The following is a 21,012-nucleotide window of genomic DNA, read 5'->3' as shown; positions in this document are numbered from 1 at the left end:
CTGATGGAGTACGAGCTGTACAACTACACCCCTGATCATAAGTATCAGCATAGCTACTCCTTATTAGCTGTGTATTATGCTGAACAGACAGTCACGTCTAACATGTTAGGTCATAGTTCATTTATTCATTCCTTTGTGTCACAAACAAACAGTCCCTGAATTCAAGACAAATGGCTTTTTATACACTTTGTGAAGTTTGTTTTGTGTACGTTTTCTATAAAATACATGGTACTGTAATATACTCTGAATCTAAAAACGGTAGAAAACCCTGGTCTGTCTTGCACTGTTGGACAACTGTATTGAAGAAAGCACTTCTCAATCAGTCAGCGCGCGCACACAAACACACACACACACACACACACACACACACACACACACACACACACACAAACCTACCTCTAATTTGAATCCAGTACGAGAAAGATTTTGACAACATTCATAGAACTTCAATAGGTCAGTCAATTCCTCTCGGTCTTTCTCACACGAACACGCACACAGCCAGTCAAACAGACAGCTACACACAGTCCAGGGGCCTTTTCACACCTGAAAATCTGAATCAAGGTCAGTTTTGTCTGACGTCACGTGTTGTTAATTCAATTTCCCTCTCTCTCAAAAATAATTGAAAGGTGTCAGATTTTTTTGTGAGTTTTTTCCAACCGAGTCTCTATAAAGCTGACGAAGGAAATTTCAACCAATCATCTGCTGTCTTCCTCTCACCGTGTGCTACAGGAGCTTGTTTTGTATTGTTGCTTTGTTTTTCCTTTTTCCTGTTCCGACGATAGCCTGCTAAAACTTCCTGCAATTGGTCCGAAAGTCCGAAGCATCCAAAAAAAAATAAAAAATGTTTTCACACTAGAAAAGAACCAAACCATGGTTGAATCTGATCTGGACTGAGACCACCTCTTTTCATCGGACCAAGGGTCGGGTGTTGGTCTGGACTGTGGTCCAGGGGAGGTTTCACACCTGTAATTTTGGTTTGGATCAGACTGAAAAGTTGGACCAAACAAGGTTGGTGTGAAAGGGCCCTATGAAATTCATTCATTAAGTAAACTCAGGATCAAAAGACATTTGGGGCCACGCTGTGTCTATAATTAGAGGCAAGCTACAGGTACTGTAGGGTGATGACAAGGCAGGACACTGGGTGGTGCTACAGGAAGGGTTAGGCGGCGGGGGGACTTGGGTTGCAGCACTAAATTCAATTTGAAATGATCACTGCATTTGTCGTTGTTGTTGAGTCAGAGTAACATAAAGACTGATGTTCTGGTCAAAAGCAAATCAACCTATGGAATAAGAGAATACACTCCAACAACAATTAACTTACAAGATTAGAATCTGAACATTATAAACAGAGAGCAGCAAAAGTGTCTTTGTCTCAGTGTCCATCTAAACAATCTACCATGTGTCAACCATGGTACTTTACTCTGCAGGTGAAGGAGTCGATGTGGTACACGAACTATACAACCTCCATGTCTCAGGAGAAGAGTCTGCCGTGTGTCCTCATACTGGGACAGCACTGTCATTGTCTTGTCACTCAGTCGCACACATCTTGCAGACCGGCTTTGTGTACACAGTGCTCATGTTTCAGGGGCAGCAACCATGGGACCCTCTTCCTATGTTGAGCATCAAGCGGCTCATGGTGCCAAAGGATCTGGTCAATCTTAAATACAAACCAAACCCCTACAGGGGTCTATAAAGACAAAAAGTAGAGAGGTATAATATTTATGGTCCGATAAAGGCAGTCACATGAGGCTGATTAAGAGAAAATGCCCGTTACTCTCGCCTCCTCTGTTCCTCAGGGCCTCGTCAAGCCTCTGATGCCTTTACAAAACATGTTAAACTTCACACTAAAGCACAGGGACCCACTCCTCTGGATTGGTCAGAAGAAATGGTGGGAGTTGTTGAGGTTTCTGGCAGGGCTGGTTCACTGTGAGCTGGGTGGTTGGTTGTTTAGGCTTCCAGGTCTCTCAAGTGTCCACCACAGGTCCGATGGAGTCCTGCTGAGGGCTCTCCAGAGGGGACGAACTGTCGGGGGGAGGGTGAGGGGAGTGGGCGACCCCTGCGCCTGTGCTGCAGCCCACACAACCCTGTGAGACACAAAGATATGTTACACATGTGCTCAGGTGTGCAGAAAGATGATGTTTGAGGCGAGTGTGAGATCCCCACCTGTGTGTCGATCTCCTGTGGGATCGTGTGCTGTTGGATCCAGGGATGGACCTCAGCCAGCTCCTGTCTCTGCTCCTTGTTGAACCAGGGCTGGAGGGGTTGAAGCACCCGAAGCTTCTCCATGTCCTCTGCCAACACTTCATTCTGGTCCCTGGAGGAGAGGAAAGACAAGATACAGGACAAAGACGAAGGATTAAATGACATGGGAACATCATCACACAATCGAGTCAGCAGAGGGCACCTGCAAAGCCGAAATTCACCTTTGCTTTAAGCACCATCATCACGAGAAGACAACACAGGAACAACTCAGGAGAAGTCACACAGTGGTTGTCCAGAAAAAAATGTTTCAAACACTTTGCCATGTTTGAACCAGGTCTGAGAAGTAGCTTGGGTGTCAATGTTAAGATCAAAGGACTCGGAGAGGCAGAGTTATCAGACTACTGCTGAAAAATGGCCTGACGAAAAATGATGATAAGCTCCAAAACACTCGAAAGTCTTAGAAATGCTAATCTGTCCGTGGTCCCAAAACCAGCTGCTTCAAAGAGCTTTGACCTCTTTGAGCTGAATGCACTGGTTAATGCTGGATGTTTACATGAGACAATACATTTGAAAGATATTAAACAGGGTATGTTTGCCAAACGTGGCTTGGCTCTGTTTATGTTTACAAGGTCTCAACTTAAAATCAGCATAATCTAAATATAATATTTTACCCTCTAAAAGATGGTGATTAACAACACAAATCACCGTGAGGATGAATCAGCACTTAACTACACAGGACAGAAAAGGAAAGTACTGCTTCCCTGGACTGTGTGGGCTGAAATGTGGAAGCATGTTTGTTTTATGTGTGATGCGAAAACAAAAGGTTTTGAGAGGACCGACATTATATTTTTGTTCATGAGTGGAATGGAAACCGTACGAGAGGTGTTGAGCGTGTACCTGGTGTGGATCTGGTACGTCATCATGACATGGTCAGGCGTGTGCTGGATCATGCTCCACAGTGAGTTCTCCACCCGTGTGTCGAAGCTGTGTTGGTGCTCTGCCTGTGCCTCCTGGCTCTTTCGGGCTTTGCGTGATGTGTCCGATGAATCATTGCTGGCAAAGTATTTGCTGCTGTTGCTGCTGCCTGTAAGCCAGAGAAAGCTCTGCATCAGTCACTTCTGCCTACTATGAAGGGAAACTGTTGTTCTTGTAGTGCGATACCTGACCCATCATTCTGTCTAATTGATGATATAGCCTGACTGCTCTCGAATTGTTTCAGTTTTATGGCTCATGTTTTGCTGTACTCTATGTATGAAGTACTACGGACACACGAGACAAAAAGTTAGTAGCAACCTCCAGAATGAGAATGAATGAATGAATCAGTTTCCTATCTTTAAGGGTGGTGCCCATAGATGAATGTAATGAAAGTTAAAATCTGTTGTCCAATATACATTGATGATTTGTGATCACCCAAAGTTGAATGCAATCCTTCTACTTCACCTTTTTGTACCTATTAATACTCTATGTTAATGCTGATATCCTTCAAGGAATTCTTGAGTAATGGTGTCCCCAAACTGTTTTTACAAGTGAGAGCTAAGTGTTTGTTTATGTGTGTATTGTATGTATGTGTGTTTCCCCTTTTACCAGTGTGTGAGGTGGAGGTTCCATTGGAGCCAGATCCAGATCCAGATCCCAGGGAACCTCCGGACTCCCCTGACCCAGAGCCTGAGGCGTTGGAGCCGGTCCCTGACCTGGCATCCTCCTGCAGCAGCATATCAAGCAGCTCACTGGACGTAGACTGGGCATCATGGTTCCCCGAATCACTGGGGTTATCACCCTGCGCAAGACAAAGTTTGACAGTCAGAACTAAACCACGTACTTGTGCTGTGAATACAAGTGAAGAGCCATAATACATGAAATATGCCTACTGAGAGAATGATGTGAGTTGTACTTGCTTAAAACTTAAAGAAGAAAGTTGTAAAAGTTTTTGGCATGTTGACAGTGAAGGTTAGCAGGGGAACAGTAGTCTCACCTCAGTGGCAAGTTGTTCGTGGAGGCTCTCAGCGTGGTTGTGCCCGGTGCTGCTCTGCCCTTCATTCAGCTTTGGTAGCTCCTCCTGCAGCAAGTTCAGCTGCAGCGGAGAACTCGAGCGAGAGCTAGAGAATAAAGCCCGAGGCCCGGCTTCCTCCTCTGCTTCCCCTACAGAGGAGCTGGCTCTGGGTGAGCAAAGCAGATGGCCCATTGGGGTCTGAGTGTGGGGTCCAGACTGGGATTGGAACACAGGCTGAGGGAGGGGGGCACTGCCAGGGGCAAAGCCTGCCATGGTGATTGGTGCCTGGGGAACCATGGAAGGAGCGGACGGTGGGTAAATGGACGGGTAACCTGGAGTGAAAGTTGGGTAGTTGGGCAGGATGACAGCCATGACCGGAGTCATGTATGGGTTGATGTTCTGGGCTGGAGCCATGGGCTGCAGGTTGTGAAAGTTCTGCATATTCTGCAGATTCTGAATGGGCTCCATCTGGATTGGTTGCATGCCTGGCAGACTCTGAGCAGACTGCATGATGCTGAAGTTGTAGCTGAACAGGCCTTGGTCAGGAGGCTGCAGCACCACAGGGGTCGCTCCAGGCAGCTGTTGTGGTCTGAGCGGTTGGTCCGGGCCGGGCTGGGTTGCCATCATGGGGAAGAATGGTGCCTGGAGTTGGGATGTTTGGCTGTAGGGGGCCCCCATCTGGGGTTGGGAGGACTCTGAGGAGGGCCAGGAGGAGTTGGGACCAGGTGGCGAAGCGTAGCTGTCTGAGGAACCCTGGGGTTTGGGGCGCTTGTGCCTTGCCTTTCCTCTCCGAGAGCGATTCCACCCACCACCGCTCAATGGATGTAGGTAGTCACCTGTTGCAAGATGCACACAGCCCGTAGAATAAGTTTGATCATAGGTACCAAACTGTCCTTTTAAAATGATATTCAGCTGACTCTAAATCCACTTTAATAAGTACACACATACCTGGGTGGTGGGAGTGAGCCATAGAGCTGGTGTCCAGCTGCAGGTAGGAGCTGTAGGGGCTCTGGAGGATCCGATGGCGGAATCGATCCACATACTCTTGCTCCTCCTTCTGGGTGTGAGCTGACAGCACCTCCTTGGTGAGACCTATAAACCTTCGTTCCTCTGTGGCGGGACGGACAGGGGTCGGAGCAGCATCAGCAGGCTCACTGCCCATCGGGGCATCCTCCAGTGCCGTGGCCTCTGTGAGAGAACATTGAGGAAAGAACATATTCAACCGACAGTTTCCCAATGTGACACTGACCCAAAGCTTTTCTAATTAAAGATTTAACTCTAATATGCAGTTTATTAAAATCTAAGATGAACAAAACAGTTGCAGTCTCAGAGTGACTCCCATCATCTGACACACAGATGTAAAGGCATGTTTATGTACCTGATTCAGGTTGTGGCACATGGACGATGGTGCTGCTGTACGAACACTGGCTGGTGACAGAGACTACACTCATGGCCTTAGTGGACAATGTGATGTCTGTCAGAGGTGCTCCAACAACTGCTGCTGCGGTAGGGGCCACTGACACCCCACTGTCCAACACTACTGGGAAGTGAGGAGCAATGAGATGAATAGTTGCTTTTTATCATATTACTCAAATGATAACCGAGTAGTAGATTGTGTAGTGTGCGGTGTGTGTATACCATCTGAGCTGGCCTGAGCTGTGTCGGTGGCTCCAGCAGGCTTGTCGTCTTCCGAGGTAGAGGATGAGGAAGACGAGGTGGCCAAGGAATGAGAGTCACTCTTCCGCTTGAGGGCTGGACCTGTACAGCTCTCCAAATATCTGGAAGACACAAACAGAGGCACACACAATTAATAGTGTGATAGGAATTAGGTGGATTAGCATGAAACAAACGTGATCTCAGAATGGCACGATGATGCGAACACCACACACCTGATGATGTTGTCCACACAGTTGATCTGCTGATAGGAAGGAATGTGTGTTTGTTTCCTGCTTCCTTCATGATCTCTGACCTCAGGGTTGGAGGCAGCGGGGCACAGACGTGCTGGGAAAATAAAGGGTCATTTTAGCCAATATTAAAACATTTGCACATTTTAACACAGTGTTTTTTATGTTTTGTATTTTCAATGTGGGGTGCTGCATTACTTGTGGCAGGCTTGCCAAGGAGAGCGATTTTGTGGCTGGAACCCAGATAAGCCTGCTGGCCCCAAGTCTTCACTCTATTCACATCAGCACAGATCTGCTGCAGAGTCATCTGCAATAACACACAATGTATCAGCAGGATTCAACTTGGTAGCAGGGTTACCATTGGCTTCCTGGGCTGTGATGTCACTGTGATGTCTTACCAGTTCCCGGTGCGAGTCCTCCCACACGTTACCATTGCTGTCACTTGAAGAAGCGACGCTGATGTAGTGCTCATGAGAGCCATTACTTCCCAAACTGCCGTAACCACTGGAACCATTGTTATGGACCGGCTGTGGAGAAGAGACACAGAGAAGATTCAGATTTTCTCTCTCTGTAATTAGCAGCATACACAAACATTTTTCATTAATTTTCTTTAATGAAAAATTCAATTGTATGTTCATAACAAAAAACTGAATATAAAAGAACTTTTTTGGGGGACAGCTGCATGCGTATACATTTCACTGACATAGAACCGGATAATGTGACAGCGATCAGCCAGTCACCAGTCAGGCCAGTCATACCAAAAACTACTGATCGAACAATGCATTTCTAGTGTACACCTATGGCCTATATATGTGGTCTCGGACTGCAACTTGCTTTCACTATTAGTTATATTAATTACCTAGTAAGGCATTGAAATGTGTCAAAAATTGCCTTCAAATTATCAGAGCCCAGAGACTTGTCTTGTGATTTCTTTCTAAGTTAACCAAACCTAAGAAAATACCATAAAGGACTGATTTAAAATTCATATGAAACAGAGGCAGGAAAGCTAATTTTAGTATTGATTATCGACAAGTATTTAATTTCCTCTAATGAGATATGACAATAAATACTTGAATGATGCACTGATATAATGACCTGCAGGAAAAGCTTGTAGATCTTTCCTTGCAGATCTTTTATTTCCTCATGGGTGACTGGGACATCGTCATTAGTCCGAGCAGCAAACACATCCTCATTCAGTGGACTCCTGTGGACAAAAGACAAACTCTTAGCAATAACAGTGCTGCTGTAGCACTTTAAACACATAGGACAGGTGTATTGTATGACAGACCATGCAAATACCAAACCCGTCTTTGTGTGGTAATGAGTTTGTGCCATTGTTACTTACGTCCTGACTTTATGCCGTCCAATGATGAAGGCCACCTTGCGGCTCCAAGGGTTGATGAAGCTGGACCAGCTGGTGTCCAAGGTGATGTGGTCTCCATTCTGACAGCGTAGACGCACTGGAGAGTGTTCGAATGGAGACTGGCCGGCATACTTCAACACTACACATGGCATGAAGAGAAAAAACAGCAAGAGAGTGGGAAGGATGCAGGAGACTGTGAGACTGATTGGTCACTATGAACAACGAGGGCTGTCACAATTTCGACTCATTATCAAAAATCGAAATGAGGATCTGCAATTCTGCTAGTATTTTAATTCTCTTCATCCCCATCCGGTGTGTGTCCAAAGGAAAACAATAACAATAAACTGTTCAAACACAGTGGAGCTTACAAGCAGCCTCCAGCTGCACTTTTACACTTGATACTATGGCCACTGTTGGAGTCGGAGATGACGGAGAAACAGACCTGGAAAATCCTCCTGCTTGAAGTCACTGGTGTCATGTTCCCATAAGTGATTTAAATGACAAACTAGTTTGTAGGCTATGCTACACATACACACTGCTACACACACACAGAGACTCCTGTTTTTCTTTTATGTTTTTGAAAAAATAAATGGCCGCTGTCAGAATAAAACCAATGATCTGCTGATATTTATAAATCAAGACTCAACAGACTGACAATGACACAGCCATCAGCGCTGTGTGACCTTAAACTTGAAAGTCAAATCGAATTGTGGATTTGGAAAATTGTGACACCCCTATAAACAACACTGGATGAAATTTTGGGAGAGTCCCCATTAGGGGTGAAACTTGGTTATTGGTTAAGCTACTAATATTTTTCCAGTACACTGACAAATTCTCATCTCAGTATACTGACAAGCTCTGCTCTTAAACTTATTAATAAGAAAACAAACAAACAAACAAACCTTTCCGGTGCATAGACAGCATGAGGGGGCGGTCATCTGGGTGGATGCAAGTCAGCAACGACGTCCCGATCAGATCCTGAGGAAGGTATCCTAGCAACGGCACAGCCCTGTGGACAGCAACCATCAAATTAGCCTCATCAACACGCCGCCATTTAAAAAGCTCAGTGTAAACCTGGATTGTGCAGAAGGTCGGTATGTGTGTTGACCTGTCGTCCACTTCCAGGAACACACAGCCAGGCGAGTGTGTGGTGGTGAAGATGCGTTTGTCCAAGGGGATCCGAGGAGCTGCACAGGCGAATAGTATCAATGTCACAGGGATCTTTGTTACATGTTTAAGTACACAAGGGCCTCTACATACTGCTTACTAAAAGCATAACAAAGCAGAGGTAGTGAATCAAGTAATAATATTTATTTCTTTACAACTTCCTCAGATACACCTCTGGGGTGGCCACTAATAAGCCGGATGTTCGACAGACATCTTCTATTAGAAATTAGCTAACATTGTGTGTTCAGGCACAAGCGTAAAAAGGTCTGTAGATAAACAGCTTTTTGTTTACTATTCACTTGGCTGTTTGAGTTCTGTGCAGTTTGACGTGCTGATATTAATATTTGTACCTTCATATCCAGAGATGATGCGTTCAGCCAGCGCCAGGCAGCACGGCTCCTCCTCCCCGCTGCTTCCTTTTCCCTGCACCTTCAGCAGGTAGGGTGTTATCCGAAACGGGTTGTAACGCATCTCACCCTCACGGTCCTTCCCACCCCTAAAATATAAATTGAAATTTCTACTGTAACGTATGAAATGAACATACAGTAAGCCATTTTATTCGACTAATATCAAACACTGAAAAAGTATATCTGGGAATGATTTAAACAAATGCAGACTACGGCCAGATCTACACGTTCCTTCTACAAAAGTAATTGCTCTGTAAAAGTAAAAAGTCAAGTCCCTAAGAGTTGGCAGAAGGTCCGAGGATCTTAGAAGCAACTTCCAGTTGTTCTTCACTAATATCTGCTGGTAAAGACTGGTTAATTATGGGTCACTTCACATAATGTTCTCTAAGAATTTGTGGAAATTCATTTTTTTCTGATTACATCTGATCTTCCCAGAGAGACTGTATTATTGTGAATTCACAGATTTAGGGGTGGCATAGCCTCAGAAAGGTCCTTAATAGAATGAAAATGCAGTGTGTGTACTGACCTGATTCTGCAGAAGAAAGACTTGACTTGGGCACAGTCAAACAGAAGCCCTGCAGAGATGGAGAACAGAGGAAAGTTAGTCACCTGCCAGTTACTCCCTCCATTACCTGCACTGACTCAGTTATGTACAAAGTCAATCAAATCAAATATTTATTACACCGTTGTAAATTCAAATGAACAGTAAATTTAAATATAACCTGAAAAAAATTGAAAATATAACAAGCTTACAGTGTCAACAAACTGCAATAAATAAAGCCAGACCCCCGCACCCCAAACCTCAAAGTTCTTCAGCTAAAGCTTTCCACTATAAGCTAAATGACACTGAAATAAAAGGAAACCGACTCAAAACATCATGAGTGTCCAAACACACCTGTGTGCGAGTTGCTCCAGGGTGGCAGATGTGGCTGAGCTGTATGTGAGTAGAAGACATTAACATCTTGGTGGTAGAGCAGCTCCACGAACTTGGCCGACTCCAGGAACTTCCTCTTGCAGCACAGGATGCTGGGAGCCTGCTCCGATGCGTACAGCACGCGGCCGCTCAACAGCGAGAAAACCACCACGAAGGAATCCTACACGCAGACACAGAGAGACGTACGCACGCACATGTAGAAAGACACAAGCACACAAGCGAGCCAAGTCACAGACACACACAAAAGCAGTAAACACACATACACTCACACACCCGCCCAGGCGTGAGGCAAAAGTAACCATATACATATGAATGTGTAAGAGTGTGTTTTTACTTTAAGATGGTCTCCAACTGTGACAGAGTCCTGAATCAGTATCAAAGTTGAATATGAGAACAAATCCCAACAAACCCTCTAATGTCATGACTACTTAAGTAGCAACAGCATCAGCTGCTGTGAGCTGTCTGTGTAAGTGTGTGTGTGTGTGTTTGCGTCTGAGTGTATGTGTACCGTGTTTTTAAGGGTGTGTTCAGAGGTCACTCGGTCCAACTCTTCCAGAGTGCAAACACAGGCATCTCTCCTTTCATCCTGGCCATTTCGCATCAGCAGTTTGTAGTATTCGCTATTGGCTGCAGAGGAACACGCAAACATACGTGCTGCTTTGAAACAAGGTGATGTCAGAAAAAGTGGTGTCAGTTTCTAAGACTTCCCAGGTGTCCGCTTACCTTGAACTTGTTTGACACAGTTGAGAGCATAATGTAAGGCCTCCACCGTGCTGGCTTTGCTGCGACTGCGTTTGTCAGACGGAAGCCTCTTCTTCATCTCGGCCACCGTCATCATCACCTCTCTGTGGGCCTTCCCTCTGCTACCGTCGGCGTTCTCACTGCTACACACACATGGATTGGGAGAGTTTAACTCAATACAATGCAGAAGCAAACAGGACAGTTTTAAGCCAAAAGAACTGAGAGTTGCAGCAGATCCATAGTTTTCTGGGAGTTCTTTCCAAATATGTGCGGCAAAAACACTGAAATGCTGCCTCTCCGTGTTTGGTCTTGACTCGGTTGACGGTGGGCAGACCTTGTACTAGACGATCTGAGAGGTTCATAATGGAGCAGCAGATCAGAAATGTACACTGGCTGTAAACCGTTCAGTGCTTTAAAAGGCAACAGCAGTAATTTAAAATACAGGTTACGTACAAGTTTTCAGGTTCAATTTTGACCTTGCTTACTTGCCGTATCTATGTGGCAAGTATCTATCTTCTACAACTTGACTGCACCCCACCTGTGCCTGACTGAATTCACTGGACATTCCAGTCGAGTCAGGCTGGTATGTACTTGCACCTGTTAACTTTAAAACCTGTAACACTTGAAATGACGGGTCTCTTTTGGAACTAATCCATTTTGAAAGGATGTTAGTTTCACTCTTTTCAGTCTTTTGTTTTTAACTCAAATGTTTGTATGGCCGTTCTAAGTAAAAGAAGAAGATAATCAAATGTGGTACGGTATACTTATTTTAAACCTGTTCTTAATTGAATTCGCAGTAATTACTGTGTTGTGATATATACCATTACTGTCAGATAACATTACAAATACTGGAATGGCAGATTGAGCTGTGGTGCATTTTAAAACTCTTTCTGAGATGACAAGACAAAGGAGAAATTTAAGTCAATGTAGTTGAATGTGAAGGTATGGCTAGAGGTCAGGGCACTCGCAAACAGACAAATACCTCTTAGTTGAAGCTGAGGTGGAGCCGATGGCGCTACCAGGGCTGTGATTGGCTGAGGAAGACAGGTCATTTGATCCACTAGTCATCTCCTCATCTTCCTGCCCCACTTCTCCACCTGAAGCTCCGCTCTCCTCCCTGCTGAGGCACTCTAACTGAGGCCCTCCGTCCTGCTGCCCTGACGGCACCCTCCCCTCCCCTCCATCTTCTCCCGTGGCTGATGGTAATGCAGGTTCCTCCCCGTCTGGACCGCTGTCACCTCCGGGCATCTCAGCAATTTGGTCACACATCAATAGTAACTTATCCAATCACAGTGGTCGGTAAGGGTCTTCATATGTTCAACAAGGGGAATGGGTTCCATGTGGTGATGATAAATTAGTGTTGATTCAATCAATGCTAAATGCTGGATATAAGGATCTGCCTTGAACACTGTAAGATACAAAAAAATAAAGGGAGATGATAAGTAACAGTATTAGAGCAAACTTAGCAGGACTGAATTCACAACATGGAAGAAGAAGCAGCAGGTGGTGTCCAACCAGCTCATTTCTTACATAACTCCAGTGACTGTAAACAGTAGCAAATCCACCTCAGAGGTGTGGGGCTGCATTAACAGGCATTATTTTGACAAAATCTAAATTAAAAGATGAAAATAAAAAGTGGATCAAAAAATAATATGCAGTTCCTCCCAGACTTTAAGATGAGGACACTGGAGCCTTAAAGCATTCAGGAAGCCTTATGACATGCGGTATCAGCACTATGCTCCATCTTTCCCCAGTTGAAGATGTGAGGCACAGTAGGAGGTTTGTTCTAAACAGTCCAGTAGTGACCACAGTGTGAAGTAATACCCCGCTGAGCAACCTGCTCAAACCCCTGCAGACACGCTTTGCTTGTTTTGTGCTATGAGACAGTAAAATGTTACTTATTAAACCTTGAGTGATGCTCATGGACATTTTCTTAATATGCTTAACGGGGTATAAATTCTTGTCAGGACTTGGAGTTGTTGGGATATGGTAGCAGCTTCCTTAGCCTAAACCGAAGGAAGGATACATCTAAATTTGCTCTGCTACTATGTTTTCCTGTGCTTTATGCCATGAACAGACAAACATTCTGGGTTGCAAGTCCACAGTACATGCGAAATGTACATAGTATGTATTATATATTACATTTTTTAACACATTGTTTTTGCAGTTAATGAAAAGAAATGATACAAAACTGCATTTTCAGATGTCAATCACACTCCTCAGAGACAGCTAATGTCTTCCTGAAGATGTTTTCCAAAGTCCTTCAGGAGTTGTCTTACCACAAGTCAAAATGTAATGTAAATTCATTTTGCAGCTGTGAGTAAGTCCTCCATTTCCATTTTCCTATTTTTCTGATTCTGCACACTGAATGTTTTTGTTGAACATACTTAATTTCTCCAGTGTGAACACAGTGAATATTCAAACCATGCTTAAAATCAGTATCATTATAGAGCAGGAAAAGCACAGGTCTAATTAATAAGGATAATGATAATGATTGCTGCATTATATTCATGTGTCCAGGTCCAGCCATGGCTTTGTATTGCAGTTGGTTACACCTGTGCTTTTCACGCTATGACATGTCGAAATGTCTGCCATGGAAAATATCGAGAGAGGATGAGAAAACCCCAAATTAAAAGGCTGAGAACTTGTCACAAACGAGTGATACTTGGTGCTTTATTATCAAATAAAGACAAATAAAAGGTTGCGTTCAATAAGAGAGAGCTTTTCATTACTCAAAGGTGAACAACACACGGTCTGCCTTGTTATCTAATACCATTAGACTATCTGATGAGCCAAGTGACTCACTGCTTTCTGACTCACTCCCCTCATCTACAATTTACACTTATGAGCACATTTCATCCATCAATACTGCCGGCACCAGCATATCATCACTCTTTACACAACACCAATAAACAATAATAATGTGATAGTCTGTAGCCTGATTCCCGCGGAGACATTTTCCTCATCTTTCATTCAAGTCAAATTCAGCTCAAATTCCCTGGAGACGCTCAGAAGTGACACTTTTATCTAATGTTTACAGATAAGAGTACAACATCACAAATGGATTTAAACTCAGACAGTATTTATACTTCAAATTAGCTGTTTTAGGATGTATTTTTCAGAAATCAAAGTCAAAATAACAAAAGAACACAGAGGTAAAGTCTTTACCATCTCCAGTCAACTGCCTTTTGCAAGCTTTTTTCCGGCTCTCACTATGTCAGTTACGCACACACACAAACTGTACTGAGAGGTATAAACAGGAGCCAGTGAAAACATCCTGCGCTGTTCAACAGGTCGTCACTGCAGGATTACATAAGCAGCTTTCTCAATTCGGTGCGTATAAGCCTTCCTTTTATTATACGAGTACGGTGTGTGTACAAGGCACAGATGCAAACCCATGCTAACTGTGGTGTAGGTTTAATGCTCTGGCCTTGCTTTATTTTTACAGCACACAAACAGAGCTGAGGAGGCCATAATAAGGTCAAGGTTGGAATTTGAACTCTTGCTCAAAGCATGATTCAAATGTAAGAAAAAAGCTTAGTTGCACCACTAAAAATTGATGACAGGAACACACCATCAATAAAATGATTCGAGTTGAGTTGATTATGGTTTTTGAGACTGTTTATATCTGCAGTGTTTGTAGGCGTAAGAGTAAAACCGTCCCATTTTTATTATTGTAAAAAGTTAAACTGTTGAGCTGCAAAAGTGCATACACAGAAAATACCATGTATATGGTCAAAACAAAAATAAAATAACTGAGCTAAATTTTAAACAAAAATATGGACAATATGGCCAAAAACAATGTTAAAATAGAATATTTTCCGATATCCTGTAATCACAGAATAGAAAACATCACAGATAAAATAAACAAACTATGTATCCCTGTTCCACTGATATGTTCAATTTTCATGAGACCAAACTACAGCAGCCAAGAGAGCTCATCACTGAGCAACTTAGGAGGCCTGACAGGACAAAACATGAGGCATTTGCGTGATGCAAATACACAGAACATACAAGTACAAAAGTTCCTGGAATGTGATACCGTGTGTGTAACCTCAGTTATCTCTTTATCATTACAATGTTGCAAGTGTGTAGGAGAACAAACTCACGAGAAACGCTACTCGCACTACAGCCAGTGCTTGATTTGTCCATTCTGGGCTACTGTAGAAACAAGGCAGTGCAACATGGTGGAGCCCGGGGAAGACGACCCTCTCCCTCTGTAGATATAAAGAGCTCACTCTAAGGTAACGAAACACAACAATTCTTATTTTCAGGATTATACACTGATGAAAACATACTTATGAAGATTACATTACGTTTTGGCTATAGTCTACCAATAGACTTCCTTAATCTAACACACTGGTCCTTTAACTTGCAGTGCACTGAGCTCCCTCAGCCAATGTACCAAGCCCTTCATATGTGGAAAAACAAAAACATTTGAGCAGAAAACTCCTGCTTAAACTTGAGTTTCTGAGGGGAGCAATAACTTTTAGGAAGGTGAAAGACAAATAGTCTGAGCCGGCCCACTGTGGATGTAGTCAAATAGCAGCCATGAGCGATGCAAAGTCAGCTCAAGTCAGGTGTACTGTGTCTCCTCGTCAATATAACAATGAAGACGAAAAGCAATTAAAAAGCTGATAGAGATAGAGATAACAAGAGAGATAAAAAAATCTTGTTATGTCTAAGAGATTCTCAGACATACTCAAATTTACAACACAAATACTCATCAAATTCCTGCCAATACGGAAGTAAAAGCCTGGCCGGATATACATCTCCAGCTCAGCGACATTTGGTTATGAAATCACAATGTTATATAATAACATTCACAGAGTGACAACATGTAAACATGGTTCATCCACACCCTAACATGTATTTCATGAGGCAATATACTTAGACTGACTGACTTCTGACAACAAGGTAAGTATCTATGGGTTTCAGGTACATACATCCAGACTTGTAGTTACAGCTATATATAGGTCACCTCAAAATCCAAGATTAATACTACAGTTTAAAAAAGAAAAAAAACGACACAAATACAACTGATAGGAAAAACAGCCCACAAGCCATTCCCACTCAAAACAAACCTGACACTCTTCATGGTTCACTGCCCCCTCCCCACATGAACTCAGTAACCTCAATAAGCCCACTAACCACTGCACGGCTTAAGGTTCAATGTTAAAGGAGAGACAGCTACTACCACACCGAAAGCAAAAGCACAGCCGCCATTATGACATTTCTAAGACTGCATTGTTTTGTATATTACCACAAATCTGGCCAGCAACAAACAACACTAGAAATACAGAATGTGACAATGAACGTTAGTAAATCCTGAAACTAGCAAGGCTGCAACACCAGAGGAGTTTTTCAAAGATATTTCAATTATTACTGTATAACGTGAACAAACAGCTTACTGACCTTTGTATTAGACAATATGATTATTACACTTTTTATTCACATAATGTAAGCGTCTACCGTTCTCTCTGGTTGGTGCCGTGGGCAAGCTGGTTAGCTAAGTTAGCTTAGCCAACTCGCTAACGACATTTCAAATCTTCTGTCTACTGATGGAATATTTACCTTTTCGATTCCACGTGTGTCCCAGCTTCGATTTACAAAACTTTAACTAACTGAGAGCACAAACACAGCCACTTTTCTTACCTGCTCCAGTTTTCACATTTTTGACACAACACATACAGATTTCACACAGTCTGCTCAGCAGGGTCTTCTATTTCTCATATTACCATTTACCTGATAGGATTGACTGTCTTTGAGGTAGAAGCAGAAGTATTTAGAATTTACAAAAAGCCATGAATTAAGAATTTGCTGTAGCTGTTTAGCAACATTTATCAAGTTTGTCGTTTCTCTGCAACTCTCAAAACTGCACGATTTTTTAAAGGGAGTCTGGAGATACTGCGATTGCTATTTCAACAGTGAGATCAGTTGAAATAGACGCTCCCAAACGTCTTTCCATTTTATCTGAGCAGTCATTTATGGCCTCCCTTTTTCCTCTCTAAGCCAACTGTTTTTTCTGTTTGTTATAACATTAGACTGCTTGGCAGTCAGTGTTTTCTTGTGAAGGCTATAAGTCCGTGAAATTGCCTTTTCTCTTTCTTTGACCCTCCATAACTTTGATGCAAATATGAAATGGTTAGCTACCAATTTGCCAGACAGTGAAGATTGTTAACAATCTATCCTGACAGCACATGGTGCTAGGCAATAGACGTTGTCATGGGGGCATTCACATGGACATGTATCAATAAAACCACGTGTTGCTAAGAGTAAGCTTAAGTTCGGTTTGTGAAACTGACATACAGTCTATTGTAAAGACTTTTCTTAACAAAGACCAACTTAACAGTTAGGACCAGGCTTAGCTCATGCAACAGCTGGTGCAATGCATCCCAGGGGTCAAACATCAGTTACCATCAAAATGACAACTTTTACAGCTGGGAAGACATGGCTGACATTGATTTGCCAATTAGAGCAGTTTGACTGACACACACACACACACACACACACACACACACAGATCTTATACATTTTCACTTTTTCAAGCATCTTCCAAGACTTATCTTATTCATACTTTAGGTGAGAAACACAATTCTACGCTTATTATATTGCAAATCTTTCATACATTATGAGATTTACTCATTTTTTCAGCACTTTTCATAGAAATTAGGCTGTTTCTTGTTTTTTCAACTATTCATACTCCATCGGCTGCTTCACCACACAAATTAAAGAGGACAATGCAGTTTATCATCATCTTTTCAACAAACCTTAAAACATTTCACACCTTTCATACATTATTCCCGGGCATTGTTCATTCTCCTTCAGCAGTCTGTAGTTTGAAAAAATATGTTGGACAGTTTGAAAAAAGTGGGAAAACTACTGTTGATTAGAGATAATAAATGGATTTATTAGTAATGACAGACTGACTGTGGCCTGTTAAGAATACAGAAATGGTCTTGTGCACATAGACAGTGTTTGGTACAGTGTGCAAGATTTCCTGCACAAATTCACTGATCTGGGCTGTTATCCTGTGATGGATGATAAAGAGACATTAAAGGTCTTTGATTTGAGAAGCTCAGATAGTGCACGGGCATCTTGAGGCCAATGTCATCAAAGCAGTTTCATTAGTAGTTTAATACCTGTAAGATAATGACTGTGTGACTTGGTGAGAGGGTACAGTGATAAACCCTGGACGTCTTCCAAAACATAGCCTGTTGCGTTTTGGTAAATTGGTTCTATTGGGGACAACCAGAGTCCATCGTCACCACCAAAACCGCTGTACTGTACACCTTCACCTTCATCAGTGGTCATGGCCAGTCATACAAGTACAAAATTTCCTCCGCCTTAAATAAATGTGATACTGTGTGATGTGTAACTTTTTAAACTTCAGAGTTAAGTTATCTCTTTATCATTAAAATGCTTGACCTTCTCAAGCCTACACCTTGGGATATTTATAGTTGAACAATGTCAATATGGTTATCATGCAGGCTACAGATCATCTGTCAACACTGGTGGTAAGATCGTAAAGGTGAATATCTGTCTTAAACACTATATCTCCTCAGAAATCATTAAAACAGAATTCCACTTTTTCACTCTGCAAGGTCCTGTGAGGTGCTTGCAGTGGTCCCCTTTCAGCACATAAAAAGAGTACAAAGGTTGCAGATTGCAACCAACTGAATACCCTTCACCCAACCTCACCCAACCAATTGTTGCTGTTTATTTACAGCTTGCTCAGAATTTGTGTGATGATAATATGATATGGTCATATCATCAAAATTTAATTCCTCTGGAAGAAACATGGCAATGCAGGTCAAATGGGAATTTACTACATACTAAAATGCCTGATCATCATATCCAGATTGGGCCCAACACAAAATCTGCAGTCAATACTACATTGGAATGGCAACATTTCTTCATTTGAGCAGAAAACTTCTATTTGGGCAATTGACTTTCTGAGAGGAGCAATAACTTTTAGGAAGGTGAAAGACAAATAGTCTGAGTTGGCCCACTGTGGATTGACATGGAGTCAAAGAACAGCCATGAGCAGTGAGCGATACAAAGTATGTGCTCAAGTCAGGTGTACTGTGTCTCTTGAATGTCCTCTGTCTCCAAATATTTGTGAGTACAACAATGAAGACGAAAAGCAATCAAAAAGCTGATCTTGTTATCTCTAAGAGATTCTCAGACATACTCAAATTTACAACGCAAATACTCGTTAAATTCCTGCCAATACGGAAGTAAAAGCCTGGCTGGATATACATCTCCAGCTCAGCGATATTTGGTTATGAAATCACAATGTTATATAATAACATTAACAGAGTGACAACATGTAAACATGGTTCATCCACACCCTAACATGTATTTCATGAGGCAATATACTTAGACTGACTGCCTTCTGACAACAAGGTAAGTATCTATGGGTTTCAGGTACATACATCCAGACTTGTAGGTACAGCTATATATAGGTCACCTCAAAATCCAAGATTATTACTACAGTTTAAAAAAGAAAAAAAGAAAAAACTTACACATATACAACTGATAGGAAAAGGGCATGAGGAAGTCTCCACTGATACATGTTTTACAGACTTCCATCCACTTGAAAAACAGCCCACAAGCCATTCCCACTCAAAACAAACCTGACACTCTTCATGGTTCACTGCCCCCTCCCCACATGAACCCAGTAACCTCAATAAGCCCACTAACCACTGCACGGCTTAAGGTTCAATGTTAAAGGAGAGACAGCTACTACCACACCGAAAGCAAAAGCACAGACGCCATTATGACATTTCTAAGACTGCATTGTTTTGTGTATTACCACAAATCTGGCCAGCAACAAACAACACTAGAAATACAGAATGTGACAACGAACGTTAGTAAATCCTGAAACTAGCAAGGCTGCAACACCAGAGGAGTTTTTCAAAGATATTTCAATTATTACTGTATAACGTGAACTAACAGCTTACTGACCTTTGTAATAGCCGATATGATAATTACACTTCTTATTCACATAATGTAAGCGTCTCAGAGCAACATTAGCTACAGTTTGTTAATAACACCTTAAGCGCCACTCGCTGACTGCAAACCCCCTGACTTCTGGCAGACATGTCATGTAGCTAACACATTAGCAATATACACTCCCGCACACTACTTACAGCCAAGTCGTACTTTACTGTATGGAAATGCAAAGCGTCCGACTAAAACAACACAATACTCACTCACAATAGCATACATGGACACAAGACAACAAATAAATTTCATTTGTTTACATCTACTGTTCTCTCTGGTTGGTGCCGTGGGCGAGGTGGTTAGCTAAGTTAGCTTAGCCAACTCGCTAACGACATTACATGTTTTCTGATGGAATATTTACCCTTTCGACTCCGCGTGTGTCTCAGCATCAATATCCAAAAAATGTGAAAGCTATTTTTTTGGTCGCCGGGCCGTATTATCAGTATTTTTTGAATTATGGTCCAGTCACGTACGTAATCGTCACCCACTCGGGAGCGCTTGACACATTTGTGCAACGTGAGGCCGGTGCAGTATAACTCCGCCCACTCCATTGTGATTGGACAGGCTAATTTAGCATCTACCGTGTGATTGGTCACAGCGTCTGACAGTGGGCAAGGCCAAACCCAACGATCTGTCAACCGCTTTCACACAGTTCACGTGGACTTCCATGTTACACAACAGAGGGACAACAAGTCCGGTGTCGGCTGCTCGGGCGCAGACTCACTATAAACCCGCTGTATCCGCCCCTCTACTACTGGATGAATGAAGAGAGCCGCTGCATGGTCCAGGCAATGCTGTTCACATATGCTGCTTTCAACAAGAGGGTTTAGCTTTGAATTAGTTTTGTTGTTGTATGTTATCTGACATAGTAACAATATATTTTTGTTGAATCAAACTGCAAGAATCACAAAGAGATGGAGGGGAATTAACAATTTGGATTAAGAAGTTCAACAATTGTTGAGGTTGCTTTTTGAATAATGCTAAGTGTAGTAATAATGGCGTCAATAGCAAAGTTAAGAAAACCTTCTGATGCTGCAATGGACTGGGATACAGTCCTCCTCCAGAAACATTGGCTGACAGTTATTTTTCTTCCAGTATTTCTGGTCCCAGTGAGTCAGGTGACAGCCAGTGAGCTGCTCAAAAGTGTGAATCTTTAAATTATTGACTTAATGAGGAAAAAATGGCTAATATCAAACTCCAGCAGAGGAATCAATGACCATACGGCCATCAGTAAAGATGGACCAGGACTAGCTGTGAGATAGTATGTCCCCCAGCAGAGTAACCATTGGCATTTA

At 42.7% G+C, this 21,012-nt stretch overlaps 1 protein-coding gene across 2 annotated transcripts; it reads right to left on the bottom strand.

The window, feature by feature from the left end:
• Nucleotides 1-105: 105 nt before the first annotated feature.
• Nucleotides 106-20,257, bottom strand: per3 (period circadian clock 3). 2 transcript variants are annotated; one of them, XM_076755113.1, is made up of 22 exons: nt 20,079-20,257; nt 11,691-12,116; nt 10,691-10,851; nt 10,476-10,594; nt 9,929-10,127; nt 9,560-9,608; nt 8,977-9,122; nt 8,568-8,646; nt 8,362-8,468; nt 7,442-7,598; nt 7,192-7,300; nt 6,495-6,623; nt 6,295-6,403; nt 6,082-6,193; nt 5,831-5,970; nt 5,571-5,732; nt 5,141-5,380; nt 4,175-5,028; nt 3,787-3,979; nt 3,100-3,286; nt 2,164-2,314; nt 106-2,084 (listed from the first exon to the last, which is right to left on the bottom strand). In XM_076755113.1, the coding sequence occupies exons 2-22, from the start codon at nt 11,975-11,977 to the stop codon at nt 1,965-1,967; spliced, it is 3,810 nt and encodes a 1,269-aa protein (XP_076611228.1). In that variant the 5' UTR covers nt 11,978-12,116; nt 20,079-20,257; the 3' UTR covers nt 106-1,964. The 2 variants fall into 2 exon arrangements, with proteins under 2 accessions (XP_076611228.1, XP_076611236.1); XM_076755121.1 differs by having other exon boundaries at nt 5,571-5,729; nt 20,079-20,230.
• Nucleotides 20,258-21,012: the final 755 nt, after the last annotated feature.

Source organism: Chaetodon auriga, chromosome 2, assembly GCF_051107435.1.
Source record: "Chaetodon auriga isolate fChaAug3 chromosome 2, fChaAug3.hap1, whole genome shotgun sequence".
In the NCBI taxonomy this organism is placed as follows: Eukaryota; Metazoa; Chordata; class Actinopteri; order Chaetodontiformes; family Chaetodontidae; genus Chaetodon; species Chaetodon auriga.
This window is presented reverse-complemented; position numbering and strand designations above follow the sequence as displayed.